The sequence below is a fragment of the Clarias gariepinus genome, chromosome 28 (assembly GCF_024256425.1).
Source record: "Clarias gariepinus isolate MV-2021 ecotype Netherlands chromosome 28, CGAR_prim_01v2, whole genome shotgun sequence".
NCBI classification, from domain to species: domain Eukaryota; kingdom Metazoa; phylum Chordata; class Actinopteri; order Siluriformes; family Clariidae; genus Clarias; species Clarias gariepinus.
Genome location: NC_071127.1, coordinates 20,426,502 through 20,445,906, shown reverse-complemented (window position 1 = coordinate 20,445,906; position 19,405 = coordinate 20,426,502). Strand labels below are relative to the sequence as shown.

The window sequence follows — 19,405 nt, the reverse complement described above, 5'->3', positions numbered from 1 at the left end:
CCTTCCAAAAAGTTCAACTTTTGTCTCGTCGGTCCACAAGGTATTTTCCCCAAAGTCTTGGCAAGCATTGAGATGTTTTTTTTTTTAGCAAAATTGAGACGAGCTTTGATGTTCTTTTTGTTTAAAAGTGGTTTGCGCCCTGAAAATCTGCCATGCAGAGGCCGTTTTTGCCCAGTCTCTTTCTTATGGTGGAGTCGTGAACACTGACCTTAATTGAGGCAAGTGAGGCCTGCGGTTCTTTAGATGTTGTCCTGCGGTCTTTTGTGGCCTCTCGGATGAGTTGTCTCTGCGCTCTTGGGGTAATTTTGGTCGGCCGGCCACTCCTGGGAAGGTTCACCACTGTTTCATGTTTTTGCCATTTGTGGATAATGGCCCTCACTGTGGTTCACTGGAGTCCCAAAGCTTTAGAAATGGCTTTATAACCTTTACCAGACTGATATATCTCAATTACTTTTGTTCTCATTTGTTCCTGAATTTCTTTGGATCTTGGCATGATGTCTCGCTTTTGAGGTGCTTTTGGTCTACTTCTCTGTGCCAGGTAGCTCCTATTTAAGTGATTTCTTGATTGAAACAGGTGTGGCAGTAATCAGGCCTGGGGGTGACTACAGAAATTGAACTCAGGTGTGATAAACCACAGTTAAGTTATTTTTTAACAAGGGGGGCAATCACTTTTTCACACAGGGCCATGTAGATTTGGAGGGTTTTTTTCTCCCTTAATAACGTAAACCTTCATTTAAAAACTGCATTTTGTGTTCAATTATGTTATCTTTGACTAATAGTTAACGGTTTTTGATGAGCAAAAACATTTAAGTGTGACAAACAAATAAGAAATCAGGAAGGGGGCAAATAGTTTTTCACACCACTGTTTGTTGTAATAAAATACTATCCAAAAGTAGCAGTTTTTAATGTAATTGTGTTTAATGGGAGAGGACCTACAGAGCACGGCTAGAGTTCAGCAGTCTAATTGCTTAAGGGTAAAAGCGGTTTTTGAGCCTGGTGGTCTTGCACTGAAGGCTCCTCAGCCTTCTGCCTGTGGGAAGAGGTTGAAATAGAGAATGTGCAGGGTGAGTGGTGTCCTTAATAATGCTGAGGCTTTCCTTTCAGCTACGGTGCTATTGCCATGCCACACAGTGATGTAGGAGCTGATGATGCTTTCTACCACTCCTCGATAGAAACTCTTCAGAACCAGGCTCCCAGGCCCAGCTCGTTTTAGCTTCCTGAGGAAGTAGAGGCGTTGCTGGGCCTTTTTAATCAGGCCCGAGGTGTTGACGCTCCAGTTTAAGTCCTTAGCTATATGGACGCCTAGGTACTTAAAGCTGGAGACCACTTCCACAGCTGCTCCATCAATGTGTAGGGGGAGAGGAGTTCGCTTGTCCTTTCTGAAGTCCACCACCATCTCTTTGGTCTTTTTTACATTGATGCAGAGTTTTTTTTCCCCTACACCCCTGTACCAGTTATTCTACCTCCTCTCTGTAAAAGGATTCATCGTTGTCAGTGATGCGTCCTACTACTGCTGTGTCATCTGCGAATTTGACTATATGACAGCTGGAGTGTCTCGCTATGCAGTCATACGTCAATAGAGAGAACAGGAGGAGGCCCAGAACGCAAACTTGAGGCGAGCCTGTGCTGATGGTGATGGTGGAGGAGATGGTATCATGGATCCTGACAGTTTGAGATCTGTTGGTCAGGAAGTCTAGGATCCAGTTCCCGGCTGAAGGGCTTAATGTGTAAAATATGTCAGGAAGTGACATCAGGAAGTGATGGGAGCTTGGTACAGGGAGGAGGGTGGTCATGTTCCTCGAAGCGGGCATAGAATGAGTTTAGTGTATCTGGCAGGGAAGTGTTCCGAGGGCATTGTGCATCTTTGGTGTTGTACACTTAATGCCCTTCCACATACTCCGCGGATCGTTGGAAGTAAGGTTGTAGCGCAGCCAAATAAAAGGGCATTTTAACTAACAGGGAAATGGATTAAGGAGCTAATGCTGCTCACCTGTGCTCGTAAAATTGCCCGATCTGGTTTTATTTGTCCCCATTGACAGTGTTGGTCACAGGGTAAGCTCTCGCGAGCATGCGCGATCGCAGCGCGAGAGAACCCGGAAGCGACGGCGGGTCACGTGTGCCGGTATAAAGCCGGAACCGGCAAGTGGCTCGGCACGGAGAGATTTACCTAGCGCGCTGTTTTTTCTGAGAGAGAGTTTGTTTGATGGTTCTAAAGGAGTACTTTTCCCCAGGTGGATTATTCCTCAAAGACACTAACAATTCACCTCTCGTTCCGTTGCTCGAGCTCCCGGATTTTTCATCAATACCGGTGAGGCCGAGCCAATCTCTGCCGTGCATCATTTCACACACTGCAATATCATTAACTCTGGACAATCATACACACACTCACACACCCGCATACACCATACACATTGTTTATATTTGTATATATTTTGTATATATTGGTTTTGGTGCACCTTGTTTGTTTGTTTGTTGGTTTGTTTGGTTTAATACACTTGCGCAATACCGGAAGTGTTGTATAAAAACCCGTATTTTGATTCTCGACCTCGTAGCAAAGTAACTAGTGGTTTAATTAAATCCAAGTGTTACAAGGTGACCCTGGATTTTTTAGACGTATGTGGCTTTAGCCCTCACAACGCCTGCTGTCAGTTGTTCCCTCGCCAACTTTAGCGCTGATGCATCACCTGCTCTAAATGCAGCATCCGTAGCTTTCAGCAGAGCGTTTACTTCAGCATTCAGCCAGGGCTTCTGATTAAAAAAGCAGGTAATTGTCTTGGTGGTGGTTACATCACCGTTAGGCAGAGAACAGCGCAATTTCTCATCTCAGAGTGAGCATTAATCCTCAAATGTAGCAGGTCCATTTTGTTATCCAGAGAGCGGACGTTGGCCAAGAAGAGAGTTGGAATCAGAGGTCGGCTAGCCTTTAACTGTACAGACGCTCCTGCCCGCTTTTCTCTCTTCTGTCTGCGAGCACATCGTTTCCTATTGCCCTCTGTCCCCTGCGTTTTGCTACGCCACTCCGATGTTCTCAGGAGCCGCTGTCTTCCGAGTTCAGATTTTAGTCTTGGTGGAATAAAAATAATCGAACTGTCTCTGATGTACAACAGTTCAGTTATGCTATACTTCCCTCGCATTTTCAGCACTGAAAAAGCGATATCTGTTGTATCTGGTGTGCTATCTAGAGGCTTGGTTCCGGGAGCTCGAAAAGCCGTTGCATTAGCGTGCGCCGCCATCACAAATTAGGAAATAAATATGAAAAAGAAAACAGAAGGTAAATTTAACTAAGAATAAAATAAAATATAAAATTAAAATAAAATAACATTACTGTACAGTACAAAATATTCAATATAAGAAACATATATGAAAAATATGAAAAATAAAGAAAATAAGAAACAGCTGTACTATACAGAGATATAGAATTTATGGACTTTTTGTGTGGGAATGAAGTTGAATATAAATTGAATATAAATGGAAATGAAATAAGAGAGGCCCTAGTCTACCAAGGCTCTGGAGATTCTAGAGTAACAGCAGCAGGTATTGAAGTGCGAACAGGAAGGAAGTGGAGAGCACAAGAGGGACTTGAGTTGGCAGAGTCTCAGCTGAGACACAAGGCACTTGTGGTCACAGTGGCAAAGGGGCGAGCAGGACTGGGAGCAATCCAAGTACAACAAGGCTCAGGGCAAGGCGAGACGAGACTTGGTCCTGGCCCAAGATCACCTGGAACGACATCTGGAAGGCAGAGACACAGCAGAGTGTATAGCAGAGACCATTTTACAGGCAGTGGCCAACAAGAAATATGTTGGGAGCCAGAGAAGTATTGCCTTCGTAAGGGTTGGTGAGCAGGCGCAAGCAAAGCAAAAATCAACCAGCCTCCTTTCATCTTCAGCAGACCGGGAGCTGCGGGTTGACCTGGGCAAGTAGCTCAAGTTCCCGGAATTTGTAACATCAAATTCTAACCCTCCCGAACCAGGTTGTGATGTTTCTCGTCAGGATGCTCTCTATGGTGCAGGAGTAAAAGTTCTTGAGCACCTTGGAGGGCATTCTGAAGTCTCAGCGTCTGAGGTGGTAGAGACGCTGTCGGGCTTTTTTTCACCACGGTGTTGATGTGACAGGACCGTGACAGGACCATGACAGGTCCTGTGTGATGTAAACAACTATGGTATCGATTGCTGAGCTGTAGTTGATGAAGAGCATTTTAACATAATTCCCCCTTTTAGTGTCCTCCTCCTACCCCTTTGGATGTCCGAGATTCGTTGTTTAATTTGTTGTAATAAAAAGTATGTATGACTTAATATAACATGAACACTAGAAGAAAAAAAAACCACCAAGATTTGGTGGACAATGAAATAAATAAACTCCTACTATATAAATTTTTGCTCATCAGAGACATTTCATTTATTCATCTCATTATTATCTGGACACACTTTTCTCACACATACACAATTTATTATTATTATTATTATTATTATTATTAATATTATTATTATTATTATTATTTTTATTTATATTATTTTTTTTTATTATTATTTTTTTTTTTTAATGAATTTCTTTCATTTTTGTGATGCTGCTTTGAGACAATGACCATTTTTAAAAGCACAATATAAAAAAAATTAATTTTATCTAACTCCTGTTTTTGACTCTCACTCAACGTGACTGGGATGACTGGGATTGTTTGGCCCATTTATAAATCCACGATAATGCATATTATTTATAACCTTCTATTAGATTTTTTTTTTCTAAGGCACAAAATACCTTTTGTTTTCCCGGTCACAAATGACTAGCTGGATACATTGAAAATAAAAGCTTTAATGTACATGGGGGAAACTTGTAATGCTTGAACCATACACCGTATGAACACAGTTAAAAGTTTCTCATGTACCTCTGAAAATTATTATTATTATTATTTACTTTTTTGTTAAGTGTCCTTTAAAAATTCCAGACATTGTTATTTTTTCATTCATGTTTATGGTCAATTTAACCGAATTCCTCTTGTGCCATATCTAAGCTGAGCGGTGACGGTGTATTAGTAAGTGTTCAATCATCTTATTATCAGAACAGTTTTCAACAAAACATAACTCCACTTGACAACACAGCGTACAGCTAGACGACCAACACTGATGAGTCACTTCACATTCCTCATGGTCTCACTGATATCCTTTAGATGTTTGTGTTTGATAATTTCTCTGTTCTTTTTGTCTCGGATATATTTATAAATTACTTTATTTAATGTATTTCCCCAATTTATTTGTAAATGTTCATATTTTAAGATAAAATCACCAAATGTGCATTTATAAAATGCTTCACCTTTACACTGTTACTTGATGTACTAATTATACACTGATATGTTACAATGTTTCAACAGATATGCCATTATACATTGCGAATCATAAAGTACTACTGATACTTACGTTGGCCTTGATTTATATTTTTATCATGTCCCATGGATGCTTATTTGCAGTCCTGCGGTCAATTGTCTTTTGTTGTCTTAATTCTATTCAATTCTATAAAAATCTGTTTAAAAACAGTGTAAGCAGATATTTGTCACTGTTGTGCTGTCACTTTAAATCATGTTCTTAATATTTTGTTATTAGCTATGCAAATTATTAGCCAAAAAAGGTTTCAACTTTTAACGTTTTTTAACTTTTTTGAGAAATATTCTATAAAAATTCCATACATTAATGATTTTTCATCTATATTTCTAGTCAATCCAATTGAATTCATCTTGCGCCTTATCTCAGCTGAGTGGTGACAGTGTATTAGTAAGTGTTCAATAGTCTCATCATCAGAACAGGTTTTGGACGTAACATTACAATTCCTTTTGACAACACAGCGTACAGCCAGACGACCAACAATGATGAGCCACAACACATCCCTCATGGTCTCACTGATATCCTTTGTTTTTATGTGCTCTAGACTTTCATTTGTCATGAGATTTCTTTCAGTGACGCTGTACAGGTTAAGCAGTATAGAAAATGACTGTCTGGATTATAACTTTCCCTGGACTGGGTTGAAAGTGTACATAAATGTTTGTGGTGATCGGCTGAACAGGAGCCTTAGCTGCAGTGCTGCTCTAGGTGCCCTAAAGTTATAGTGGACTTAGAAAAGGTTAGAAAAGGTACCTAAAGGCCACAGATATGCTCTAAATCCCAGTTTTGTTTCTGTGGTCCATGTCAGTGTTTAACCTTACACTAATTATGTATGATTTATTTTCTATAAAATATAATCGCTTATTTTATATATTTTTGATGGGGGGGGGGGATACTTCTCCTTGTACCATCATTACCAGAGAAAACGTATTACAAAATATTGTATAAAAATATTGTATTACTCCGCGGGTGGTTTTAGTCCCGCCCCCTCGCCTGGTCTCAAGTAGGTCCTTTGGAGGCGAATAAATACATGATAGCTGGCCGTTTGACAACTTAACTTTGCAAAAGCAGCACGATGTCAGGACGAGGCAAAGGCTCGGATAACCTGCTAAAAACCTTCTTAAATGATCAAAGTCAACTAACTACGTTTTCAAAAAAATATAGATCAAGAAGTCAAAGAGAGCGAAGTCAACACAGCAATTCAGCAATTAAATTTTAAAAAATCACCAGGGAAAGATGGTCTTCCTCTAGAATTCTATAACACATTTTCAACAGACATATCTAAACTGTTAACTAAGGCTTTCAATGAGGGCATTAACAAAAGTTTCATGTATGACTCCTTTTATGATGGAATATTATCCTTACTATATAAAAATGGAGACACACAAGACATTAATAATTGGAGACACTTAACTCTAATGAATGTAGACTATAAAATTTTTGCAAAAATAATCATGAATCGTATGACTGAAATATTAGATTTAATTATTTCCAAAGAGCAAACGTGTGCAATTAAAGGTAGACTCATGTGGGACAATTTAAACACCTTAAGAGAACTTGTGTATGAGAAACACGAAGCCGGTTTTTACGTGGTGGCTTTGGATCAAAGAAAAGCTTTTGATCTTATATCTAGAAAATATTTATGGGAAGTCTTAAGAATGTACAATTTCTCTGAACACTTTATAAAAATGGTTCAATGTTTGTATGCACAATCTAATATGCAAGTCAATGTCAATGGTCATCTGACGGAGTCTTTTACAATAAGGAGAGGTGTTAAACAAGGATGTCCCCTGAGTGCGGCCCTTTATGTTCTGGCAATAAGTCCATTAATTCATAAAATTCAAAGTGACGAGCGACTTGAAGGAGTAAAATTAGGGGAGAACAGAATTGTAATATCTGCTTATGCAGACGACATTACAGTTTTTATTAAATCAAAACATGACCTAGAAATAATACTCGAGCATTTTAAATCGTATGAAAAAGTCTCGGGAGCGTCATTAAATATGAATAAAACTGAATGTGTATGGATCGGAAATCCTACCAAGAAATTTAATGTCCAAATTCCAGAGACTCAACATTTAAAAGTTTTGGGAGTTTACATTGACAACGAAGGATGTGTTGAACATAATTGGGCTAAAAAAGAAAATGTAATTAAGGAAGAATTAGATGAATGGAAAATGCGGAACTTAAGTTACAAAGTGCGAATTAATATTATCAAAACCTTTATATTATCTAAAATAATGTTTTTAACATGTATCTTTCCACCACCAGATAAATGGATAAAAAAACTTAACAAAATATGCTGTAACTTCGTCTGGGACACGACCAGAGAAGTCACTAAACGAACATTGTTATTTAAGAACAGAGACCTAGGCGGATTAGGTGCCATCGATTTCGGCATCAAAACCAAAATCTCTGCTATTAAAATAATCTCGAGCGGGATCAACAGAAATGCGAAATGGATCGGAAACATCACCAATTGGAAACAAAAGAAAGGCCGCCTCAGAACTGCAGTACCCTACTATAAACTTATATTTTCGGATTTTACATATAAATATAGAGATATAAACATTGATTGGATAAATGACTCTAATAAAAAAATCTTTACTTTAATTAATGACCAAATCCATGGACAAACAATAGCATTTAAAAATCTTGAAATTGACCAAAATGCTGAATGCATAAAAAACTTACAAAATAAAAACCTCTCTGAGAACATTCGAGACACATCCTGGCTGGTGGCTGTAAGAAAACTCCCAGTAAGAGCAGTAGTCCAATGGAGCTGTTTTGTTAAGACGACCACGTGTCCCATGCCAGGATGTGAAGAGATTAAAACGCTTGAACATTTTCTCCTCGAATGTTATCGCTCTAAGGAAGTGTGGGACAAAATAAGTGACATTGGTGTAAAAATTGAAATTAATATGAAATCAGTGTTTTATGGCATTTTTAATGGAAAATACAATAAAAAAGAATGTGATGTTTTCTGGTATATAATATGTGTAACAAAGTCAAAACTTTGGAGAACACGCTCTAGGATGACCATTGATCAACAATTTGTGTCTAGTGAAAAAGTTGTTAAAAGTATTCAAATACATCTGAAAAAACAAAGGACTATAAACAAAACATTGGGGGATTCTGTTATGTGGGATGCACTGTCCTTATAGATGTGGACTCTATGAACTATAACAATTGTTAAATTTTGTTTGCAAATTTATTTATTATTATAATTATTCTTATTGTATTATTAATTATAACAATAATAATAATTGTCATTATTATTTCTTATTATTACCCTTTGACCTATTTGTCCTTTGAATGAAATTATCGTTGTGGATATTGTAATGTAATGTGATTGTCACTGTAATCATTTACAATCATTATATGCCTTTTCTCAGTAAAAAAAAAAAAAAAGCAAAGGCGGGAAAGGACTCGGGAAGGGAGGCGCTAAGCGTCACCGTAAGGTTCTCCGCGATAATATCCAGGGAATCACCAAGCCCACTATTCGCCGTTTGGCGCGCCGTGGCGGAGTAAAGCGTATTTCTGGCCTGATCTACGAAGAAACTCGCGGTGTACTTAAGGTGTTTCTGGAGAACGTCATCCGCGACGCCGTCACCTACACCGAGCATGCTAAGAGAAAGACCGTCACCGCCATGGATGTGGTGTACGCCCTGAAACGCCAGGGACGCACCCTGTACGGCTTCGGCGGTTAAACACTCCCAACAGCTAACAACGCAAACACAACGGCTCTTTTAAGAGCCATCCACATCTCCAACAAAAGAGTTTTTATTTCTTGATGTGTTGTAATTGAAGTGTAGCATTTACGATTTAGTAAACGCCATTTAAAAATGTCAGTATGAAGCGAATGAGCAAATTAGATTTTTCAGTTAGGTATTTAGTAAATAAAATAAATCGGTGTTAGTCGGAAGTCGATGTGTTTGGGTTCTCGAGTTGTAGGAATAATTAGATATAGATTTAATTAATAATTATTATTTAAAAGCCTTCGAATACATTTAAAACACCAAAATTCAATTCAATTTTATTTGTATAGGACTTTTAATGATTTACATCATCACAACGCAGCTTTACACAATCAAAAGAATTAAGTTTGTATGAAATGTGAATGTGTATGAATCAGAATTATATGATTGTCCCTGATGAGCAAGCCTAGGACGACGGCGACAGTGGCAAGGAAAAACTCCCTGAGATGGAAAAAAACCAAAAGACAAATGAACAAAGCATTTAAAGTTCGTGTGGTTCACACGTTTATATACACATTATATCTGCGTTCTTTTCTGTAGGTTGAACGCGTGATCTACTTAATGTCTGAATAAAATTATTGTAAAAATAAATTAACCCGCGACTCTAAAACGGCGGGAAGGGACACAAAGCGAAGCGGAGGGGGGAGGAGTAACAGGAAAAGAGTGGTGTGGTAGGAGGTCCCTCACGTGTAGAGTTTTTGAATATAGACCAATCAAAATCCGTTCTTGGCTTGTGCTTAGTTACAATGTGACCTGTACATAGAGAGGGCCCGCGAGGCGGAGCTGTTCATTCTTTTCTCAGTCTCGTTGAAGAAAATCAGCACCATGCCTGAGCCAGCCAAGACCGCCCCCAAGAAGGGCTCGAAGAAAGCCGTGACCAAGACCGCCGGCAAAGGAGGCAAGAAGCGCAGAAAGTCCAGGAAGGAGAGCTACGCCATCTACGTGTACAAAGTCTTGAAGCAGGTTCACCCCGACACCGGCATTTCGTCCAAGGCGATGGGAATCATGAATTCGTTCGTCAACGACATTTTCGAGCGCATTGCCGGTGAGTCCTCTCGTCTGGCTCACTACAACAAACGCTCCACCATCACTTCCAGGGAGATCCAGACCGCCGTGCGCCTGTTGCTGCCCGGTGAGTTGGCCAAGCACGCCGTGTCCGAGGGCACCAAGGCCGTGACTAAATACACCAGCTCTAAGTAAAGCGCGTCACCGCCGCCTTCATCAACACAACGGCTCTTTTAAGAGCCACCCATGTTTTCTGTCAAAGAGCGACTTTTTTTTTCTTTGCTTCTCAACGTATGTGTGGTAGAAAAAGTTGTTACTCATTTAAACTCGTTTTTGTGATAACACGTTTGAGCGGGTTTCATAGCAGCATCTGGTAAAGAAAATTGTAGTTTCACTGATCAAAATGGGTTTAGTCACTAACTACATCAATGGGAGATTTACCTTTTTGAGTCGATAGAAAGTTATCTCTCAGAAATATAATTAACTCAGCCCGCAACCAAAGGTGGGTATTAATGAGTTGCATTCACTTTTTACTTCTATTTGAGTAATATTACAGTGGTGTTCAGAATAATAGCTTGTTGAAAAAAAGTGAGTAAAGCTCCATATCCATATAATAACTTTTAATTTAAATCACATTAATGCATTGGACACCCTGCACGTTTTATTCTGGATCAGAACATAAAGAAAAATGTGAAATGTATTATCAGTTTAATGTAAGTAAAGAAAAACAAATATTAGCCTGTTCAAAGTAATGGCAGTGTCATCACTCATCTTTATACAGTAATGAATCTACCGTTTAAACAAAAATGCTTGAAGTTTAATCTTCCTTGTGCATCTCTGAAATAATATTTAGTTGTATAACCTGCTTTCTGAGAACTGCTTCACATCTGTGACAATCGTACTACACGCCACAATTCCTCTGAATTTCTTGGTTTTCCCTCAGAAACAGCATTTTTTAATGTCAGCCCACAAGTTTTCTATTAGATTAAGGTCTGGGGATCGGGCTGGACACTCCATAACGTCAATCCTGTTGGTCTGGAACCAAGATGATGCTGGCTTCGGCATAAGGCAACATGACCTCTTTAAGTATTCTGATGGACTCAAATTGATCCGTGATAAATAGGCCCAGCACCATAGTACAAGAAGCTTCCCCATATCATGATGCTTGTGCCTCCATGCTTCACCGTCTTCACCGTGTACTGTGGCCTAAATTCAGTGTTTGGGGCCTGACAAACTGTCTGCGGCCTCTAGACCCAAAAAGGACAATCTTGCTTTTATCAGTCCACAAAATATTGCACTATTTGTGGTGGCCTGTTGTTTTTCACAATGTAGTGGAGCCTGTGTTGACCCTTTTCCTAAGACTAATTCCCTTAAATTTTATGTAAAACCAACTGCTAGAAACCTGAGTGTTTTATTGGACAGCGGATTTTAAACCGAATTGACTAATTAACAAATTAATTCTGTTGTCAAAGGTAGCTTATTTAGTTTAGGCTCTTGTCCAAGGCCAACCCAACCCATTAATTTTTATTCCTGGACCTGGGTTAAGAACCCTTCAACACATTATTAAAACACAAAAGAGAAATGAACCTCAAAATAAAATGAACGCATTTACAATTTCCATCCAGCACCTTCCCTGATGGCCATATTCCAGGACTCTGTGAAAGTATGAAAGACTGGTTCTGGGACTTTGAGGAATCATTTTCATACATGAACTGTGTGTGTGTGTGTGTGTGTGTGTGTGTGTGTGTGTGTGTGTGTGTGTGTGTGTGTGTGTGTGTGTGTGTGTGTGTGTGCGCGCGCGCGCGTGCGTGAGAGAGAGAGAGAGAGAGAGAGAGAGAGAGAGAGAGAGAGACACACACACCTACTACGTTATGCACAATGTGAAGGTGAACAAATTGAGCCATTCTGCTGAAATAGCCTTAACATTCAAATGCATATACCAGCACAGAGTGTCTCAATACAACCGCACTAAACACCTTAAAATATATTATTTAAATGATTTAATTGAAGTAAGGTCATTCTGTTTGGTGGTGGAAAAATAGCAACAAGAGTACTATTAAACTAGTTATCATGTACAGAGAAACAACTATCATGCAAGTTTTGAAGAACAAGTTTTAAATATTCTCTATTATTTTAGCATACTTTATTATTATTATTAGATTTATTACAGAACACACAAAAGTCTTAATTTCAAATGCTTGTGTACGTTTGTCAAGACAGACTTTATTACGTGTATATCCGACCACCAAATGAAACTATACACAAGGTTTAAGTGACTAATTGACTCCTGAAACCTTCTTTTATTTGTATTTTATTATCTAACATATAGATACATGGGCGGTATTCCAGAAAGCAGGTTATGTGACATACCCGGATAAGTTTGAAGTTAAGTTAGTGGATAACCTCAATTTTTGGTTCCAAAAACGGAGGTAACTTTCTGGGTATGTATGTAACCATAGCAACTTACTCTTTTATGTTCCAGGGTAAGTTTGTTTCAGAAGGTTATTCAGCATGGCGCGCCCTTTTGATGATGATCCCATGGACGTGGAGGCACAAATTATATGACGTTTTTTTTCGCCGGGAGAGAATTTTATAAGACCACATATGAATGTTTTTTAAATTTTCTAATAATTATTTGAAAGAGCATTATTGGGTTTTAATAGAATCGTTAATTTACTTAACACAATGAAACATATTGCAAATGTCACAAACGGCGGGTCTGCGCTAAGAAAACATTCTGTACATAGCACTTTTTTTGCGTCAGGGCATTTTTTTGTACAATGTGGAGCATGTAATGCAGAGCATGTGGGAAAGGCAACTGTATGTCTGGCACCTAAACACTTCTTCCACACGTTGGTACAGTTCCCTGTCCATAAACCTCTCCGTGTTATTAAAGAGGAATTCCACAGAGTGGCAGGTTTGTCCTTTATACTGTAGTAAAATCGATGACGCATATTTAATATGTAGTCATACTATTTATATACATCTATTCATCCTGCATACACACACTTGATCCTTCCATACTGTATATGACATTCTATTTCAGGGTTTCCTGATTGGGTGCGTTGATGGCATCCACATTCCTATTAAAGCTCCTTCAATAAATGAGGTAGACTATGTTAATAGGAAATCTATTCATAGTATCATTGTGCAGGTAACAACTTAATTTTGTGTGCTTAATTTTTTGCCTTGGTAAAATCATTAAACTCATTACTTTTTTAATATGTGACGCAACTCACAATATTACTAATGATGATGCAAAATGGCCAGGATCTGTGCATGATGGCAGAATTTTCCACAAGTCATCATTATGCCAGACATTTCAGCAGGGTATGTTTTGCTCTATACAATGTTTTTTATTTTAATGAAATATATGATATATATAGTACACTTAAATTATTACAGGACAGTACAATGGTTACTTGCTGGGGAACAAAGGATACCCTTGTCTGCCTTATTTAATGACACCCTATCCTGAACCTAAAAATGTCTATGTACACGCACTAACTCTGGGTCATTAACTCTAAACTTTGCCGATTTTACGAGTCAAAATGGAAAATCAAAGTGAAAAAAAGAGCGCCATACTTCAAAGAGATTTTAATGCGCGCATATGAGGAATTCAAGCCCGGCTAAAGAGAGAGAGTTGGCTTAATTGTCAAAAAATAACGTATGCGGGTTTGGGGTTAATCAACCCAGAGGTTAATATTAACCAAATGGTAAGTTAACCAAGCTTTCTGGAATACCCCCATGATCTTTTGTGTAAGCTTCTCACTGCAGCCAATTTGTGTATGAAAATGTGTACAAACACAAATCTGGAAAACGCCGACTTTTTTGAAACAATTAAGCGGCTCTTAAAAGAGCCTTTGTGTAGATTAGACGGAGTTTGATGTTTAAGCGCGCTCTCCGCGAATACGGCGGGCCAGCTGAATGTCCTTGGGCATGATGGTCACTCTCTTGGCGTGAATAGCGCACAGGTTGGTGTCTTCGAACAGACCGACCAGATAGGCCTCGCTCGCCTCCTGCAGGGCCATGACAGCCGAGCTCTGAAAGCGCAGATCGGTCTTAAAGTCCTGAGCGATTTCTCTCACCAGACGCTGGAACGGCAGCTTACGGATGAGCAGCTCGGTAGACTTCTGATAACGGCGAATCTCCCTCAGAGCCACAGTGCCGGGCCTGTAGCGGTGAGGCTTCTTCACTCCGCCGGTAGCCGGCGCGCTCTTACGGGCGGCTTTAGTGGCGAGCTGCTTCCTAGGCGCCTTACCACCGGTTGATTTACGCGCGGTCTGCTTGGTTCTTGCCATCGCTAACGAGCTATCTATACTTCTTCAAAGAAAAATGGAACGAGAGACACGAGAGAACGCGGCCTATTTACAGCCTAACGCTCGGCTGCGCTGATTGGGCGTTTCGAAAGCACCGCTTGTCATTGGTTCCAACGCGTTGCGTCACTCTGTAACGTAACGAGGCTTCACTTTTATTGGCTCCTCTTCTCCCACCGACTCGGTTTGAAACTTATTACCTTAACCAAAAACTACATTTACAGTAAGGGTCTGTTTTAAGTAAAACATCACATACCTTATAGGTCGGAAGAACTCAAAGGGAGAAAATGAACTAAATCTTTACATGTATTCATTCCATAAACGTCTCCAGAAAAACATGTGTACAGCACTGCAGTTCAAAATATTACTGTCTGCCGAACACAACTCTCACATAGCCAGTATATAGTGTCGCACACAATTAAATCTTGACTCTTCCGTGACTGGAGAATATTGGTTTCACTCTGAAAATACTATTCCGGTCTCATATTCTTAAACATATTCCTGCTCAACTAAAAAGAAAAAAAACATTCACATTTATTTTGACTGAATGTTTAAATTGATCGAACTGATACTGTAGAATTAATGATCTCTTATTACAAAATATTTATAATTCATATTTGTATAGTGTTTATGAACTGAAAACGCCCTTTTAAAGGAAAATGGGTGGCTCTTAAAAGAGCCTTTGGATACTGAAACGCAGCAGTGAATGAAATTACTTGGTCTTGGCCGGCTTCTCGGTCTTCTTGGGCAGAAGCACAGCCTGGATGTTGGGCAGCACACCACCCTGAGCGATAGTCACTCCGCCGAGCAGTTTGTTCAGCTCCTCATCGTTACGCACAGCGAGCTGCAGGTGCCGGGGAATGATACGGGTCTTCTTGTTGTCGCGGGCGGCGTTACCAGCCAGCTCCAGGATCTCAGCAGTCAGATACTCCAGCACAGCGGCCAAGTAGACCGGAGCGCCGGCACCAACGCGCTCAGCGTAGTTCCCTTTACGGAGAAGCCTGTGGACTCGGCCCACGGGGAACTGCAGTCCGGCTCTGGATGAGCGAGTCTTAGCCTTAGCACGAGCCTTTCCACCGGTTTTGCCTCTTCCAGACATGATTTACTACGTTAACGTATTCGAACAGAAAACGTAAGCAATCACTCTCTAGCGCTCTCTAATATAGCCTAAACTGCTGCATCCTCATTGGCTGCAATCGTTGTGACAAACCAGCCAATCACTAACACGCCTTTGAATTCCGACTTCTCTCCAACCCCGCCCCTGTCTCATCAAAAGATAACAGATTGATTTCTGTCCAGCCCGTTTTGCCAAATGACACACACTAAAATACCCAGTGCTGATTTAACACTTTTAGACTTTGAGTCCAACTAGACTAATATAAACACTGCTTGGTGTTAATTTAACACTCCAATTGGTAATTAGGCACCGGGGAATTGGCTGTGCACTTCATTTCTACTTAACAGTTTGATCAGGGACTATCTGACCATTTTGATTCATACACATTCAAATTCTTTTGATTGTGTAAAGCTGCTTTGGGACAATGCCAATTGTTAAAAGCGCTATACAAATTAAATTGTAATTGAAATAGAATTGAATCAAAAACCTCGTATACTTCCGGCTAACATGCATTTCAATACTCTTACATGACTAGATTAAAGTGTAAACTTTAACAAATTCTCGAAATCATAAGACTCCATAGAATCTTATAGTATTAAATAACATGGTTATTCTATTCATGTAGTTTGACAAAAGTGGATTATTGCTCATTTAGCGACAACGTGGGTGGCTCTTAAAAGAGCCGTTTAGGGGGAAATATGAAAGAAATAAACTTAATATGTTTATTTCTTTTTAGGAGCTGCCTTTTTCGCCTTGGGCGCTTTAGGCTTGGCAGCTTTGGATGCTTTGGGTTTGGCAGTCTTGGGTTTCACCGCCTTCGCCTTCTTGGGGCTCTTCGCTGCCTTTTTAGGGGTCGCCGGCTTTTTCGCCTTCTTGGGGCTCTTGGTGGCTTTCTTGGCGGCAGCGGCGGGTTTCTTTGCCTTCTTAGGAGACTTCTTGGCGGCGGCGGCGGGTTTCTTGGCTGCTACCTTCTTGGGCTTCTTCGCCGCTGCGGGCTTTTTGGCGGCCGGCTTCTTCGCTTTGGGTGCGGTTTTCTTGGCTTCGGTCTGCTTCTTGTTCAGCTTGAAAGAGCCAGACGCGCCGGTGCCTTTTGTCTGAACCAAAACCGCTTTTTTCACCAGATTGTTGACAGCGAGCTTGACGCGGGACTTGTTCTTCTCCACATCGTATCCACCGGCAGCCAGAGCTTTCTTCAGGGCAGCGAGAGACACGCCATTCCTCTCCTTGGACGCGGAAACCGCTTTGACGATCAGCTCGCCGACGCTAGGCCCGGCTTTCTTTGGCCGCGACGCTGCTTTCTTCTTGGGCGCTTTGGCCGGCGCGGCGGCGGGCGCGGGAGCCACTTCTGCCATCTCTCTCTCTCTCAGGGATCTAAGTAGAATAAACGAGTGTAACGCTGAGCGCGCAGTAAAACACTGGAACCTCCCTCCCCTCTGATCTTAAAGCACACATGAGAGCGGTGTAGACTCAACCAGGCAGCCGCAGAATGACTGCGCTTCCGTCACACGATAGCGAGTGTGTTTTCTCCGGACATTTCTCTGCGAATATCCGAGTCCTGACTGCAGATCTCAAGCGTTCAAGCACACGTTTAGTGAGAAAGGCCTTTCCTCTTTCTTCCGAGGCCCGACACGGTCAGTTAGACAGCCGCACTCTCGCGCAGTAGCCATAAACGTGCGCCGCGCGCCTGCAGCTCGAGCCGGGGGACTGCGCATTTCGTGCGTGTCGTGTGTAAAAACCGGACAAAAACAGGTCGCACCGCTGTAAGAACTCTGGTCCGAACTGAAGGCGAGTCCTGTCAGTGAGCTCGATGTGTGAGCACTGGCCGAGCGCTGTGTGTAGGATATGAAACGGAGCTTGTTTTGGCCTGTGTAAAGCACAGCTCAGGAAGACAGGTTGGACTGAAGGCATTAAACAAACCTATGAAAGAAGTTAATAATGCTATAGAACATACAAGAGAAAAACAAAATGAGAAATATTTAATTTTTATATTCTGTTAAATTAACAATGAAAAACATTATATTGATATTGTAGCGTTTTTACGCCGGGAAGAATGCTGGAGAGACGAGTGAGCTTATTTGCTACCCAATGCAATGGCTGGGAGTACTTTATTAGGCACACAGCATGTAAGGCATGAGCAGTACCTTCACTCAGGAGCCTACATCCAATTCACCACTAGCTTGAACTGGAGCACATTTCACACGTCACACACCCCTCACACAAACAGGGCCGAAGCCACCAAACCAAACACCTTTCCCCAACATGGTGAACACACACCGACATCCCCGCAAGGCATGCTGGTCGTCAGCCGCCGCCCCGCCCACGCCACAATATATTAATGTATTGATTTATTTGTGCAGTTATTCATGAATTGATGATAAAAGCAGACAGTTGTAAAACATTTATTCATTTTAAAAGGTAATTTAATAAAAAAAAAAAAACTTTTGAGCTTTTATTATTCAGCCAGATGCTGTAAGGTATTAAGTTGTGTCCTAACTATAAATAGATGGTCCAGTGCAAAGGTAAGTTTAAGTTAGCGTTAGAATAAAATTTTAAAAAAATATTAGATGATTCTAATACGTTATTATATCAGATAATATTTCCTTTACATCAATATTCTCTACAGTTAATTGCTGAACATGTTCCATTACATCTGTTTTTTCTATTGCACTTGAAATTCAGTTTCTCTGTCATATCTGTCAAAGTCAGTTCCTTGCATTTAAGTTTCATTTTGTTTATTATCTGAAAAGTAATCTACAAAAAAAAAACTGCTTATATTTACATTTTTTTTTTTTTTTGTAACATTTACTTATGTGCTGGAAAACTAATATTTGAAAATTTATTTCCGTTGAACACATAAAATAAAAATCAAGCTGGTAGCCCTCTCTCACCAGCTCATCCATTTATACTTTGAGTGGGAATCACTGCACATGATGTGCTTCGAGAGCTTAGCCTGTGTGATTATTTTGTGTGACATTGGGCTCGGGAGTAGAGCTGGGTGCTGAACTTGAATACAGTGGAACCTTAGAGTACGAGCATAATTCGTTCTCTCGGGCTCGTATTCCAAAACACTCGAAAACCAAATTAAATTTTCCCATAAGAAAATGGAAACTCAAATTATTCGTTTCACATCCCAAAAAAAATAATACATAAAAATAATTAACACAAAATATAAAGCAAAAATAGAACAAATTAACCTGCATTTTACCTTTTAAAAAAAGTTAAAAGAAATCCAGACAGATAAGTGTTTCTGTTCAAGTGTTTCACGCTGTGTGTGTGTGTGTGTGTATGTGTGTGAAGCCCCTTCCGTCCCGAGAGTGTATGAACTGGCTCGGTGTCAACTTACGCACGCGCACATATAAGAGAGGCTGAGGGATAAAATGGATTTTAAACTTTTAATGAGACTTTATTACACAGTAAACCTTTCTTATTTGAATTTAACATAAACACACATTAACGGAAAGACTTTTGTCTGAAAAATTAGCAAGGAACATCACTAATGACACTCGTGTGAGCGCGTACTAACAGAATCACTGCTGTAAAGTAAAACAAACAAACTAACCAACCAGCACTTTACCTTTAAAAAGAATCGCAACGAAGCAGTGTTTCTGTGTAGAACAGAGTGTGTTTGTGTGTGTGTGAAGCACACCCTCGCTGCTTCACACACACACACTAAACGCGCACGCGAGAGTGTGTGTGTGTGAGAGAAGCACATCCTCGTTGCTTCACACACACACATGCACACGCACACACACACGAGAGAGAGAGAAAGAAAGAGAGAGCCCCCCGGTGTCAAATTGTGCGCCCACACACACACAGGCTGAAATAAAAAGGAAGAAAGAAAAT

At 40.3% G+C, this 19,405-nt stretch overlaps 4 protein-coding genes across 4 annotated transcripts in view; 2 read left to right on the top strand and 2 right to left on the bottom strand.

Moving 5' to 3' along the window:
* The first annotated feature begins 6,441 nt into the window (after positions 1–6,441).
* LOC128516134 (histone H3-like) overlaps positions 6,442–19,405 on the top strand; it is a 575,451-nt gene continuing 562,487 nt past the window's right edge. The window contains exons 1-2 of the mRNA XM_053490442.1: positions 6,442–6,460; positions 8,784–9,057. Of these exons, the coding sequence (XP_053346417.1) occupies positions 6,442–6,460; positions 8,784–9,057 (293 nt within the window). The remainder of the gene's footprint in view (positions 6,461–8,783; positions 9,058–19,405) is intronic.
* LOC128516156 (histone H2B-like) lies at positions 9,944–10,327 on the top strand. The gene has a single exon (XM_053490464.1). The coding sequence runs from the start codon at positions 9,950–9,952 to the stop codon at positions 10,322–10,324; it is 375 nt and encodes a 124-aa protein (XP_053346439.1). The 5' UTR covers positions 9,944–9,949; the 3' UTR covers positions 10,325–10,327.
* On the bottom strand, positions 13,963–14,436 carry LOC128516168 (histone H3). Its single transcript, XM_053490474.1, has one exon. The coding sequence runs from the start codon at positions 14,428–14,430 to the stop codon at positions 14,020–14,022; it is 411 nt and encodes a 136-aa protein (XP_053346449.1). The 5' UTR covers positions 14,431–14,436; the 3' UTR covers positions 13,963–14,019.
* LOC128516131 (histone H1-like) lies at positions 16,270–16,969 on the bottom strand. Its single transcript, XM_053490439.1, has one exon. It carries the CDS (start codon positions 16,912–16,914, stop codon positions 16,285–16,287), a length of 630 nt encoding a protein of 209 aa, XP_053346414.1. The 5' UTR covers positions 16,915–16,969; the 3' UTR covers positions 16,270–16,284.

Coding starts and splice junctions, on each gene's coding strand:
- LOC128516131 (XM_053490439.1), bottom strand. CDS start 16,914: ATGGCAGAAGTGGCTCCCGCGCCCGCCGCCGCGCCGGCCAAAGCGCCC.
- LOC128516168 (XM_053490474.1), bottom strand. CDS start 14,430: ATGGCAAGAACCAAGCAGACCGCGCGTAAATCAACCGGTGGTAAGGCG.
- LOC128516156 (XM_053490464.1), top strand. CDS start 9,950: ATGCCTGAGCCAGCCAAGACCGCCCCCAAGAAGGGCTCGAAGAAAGCC.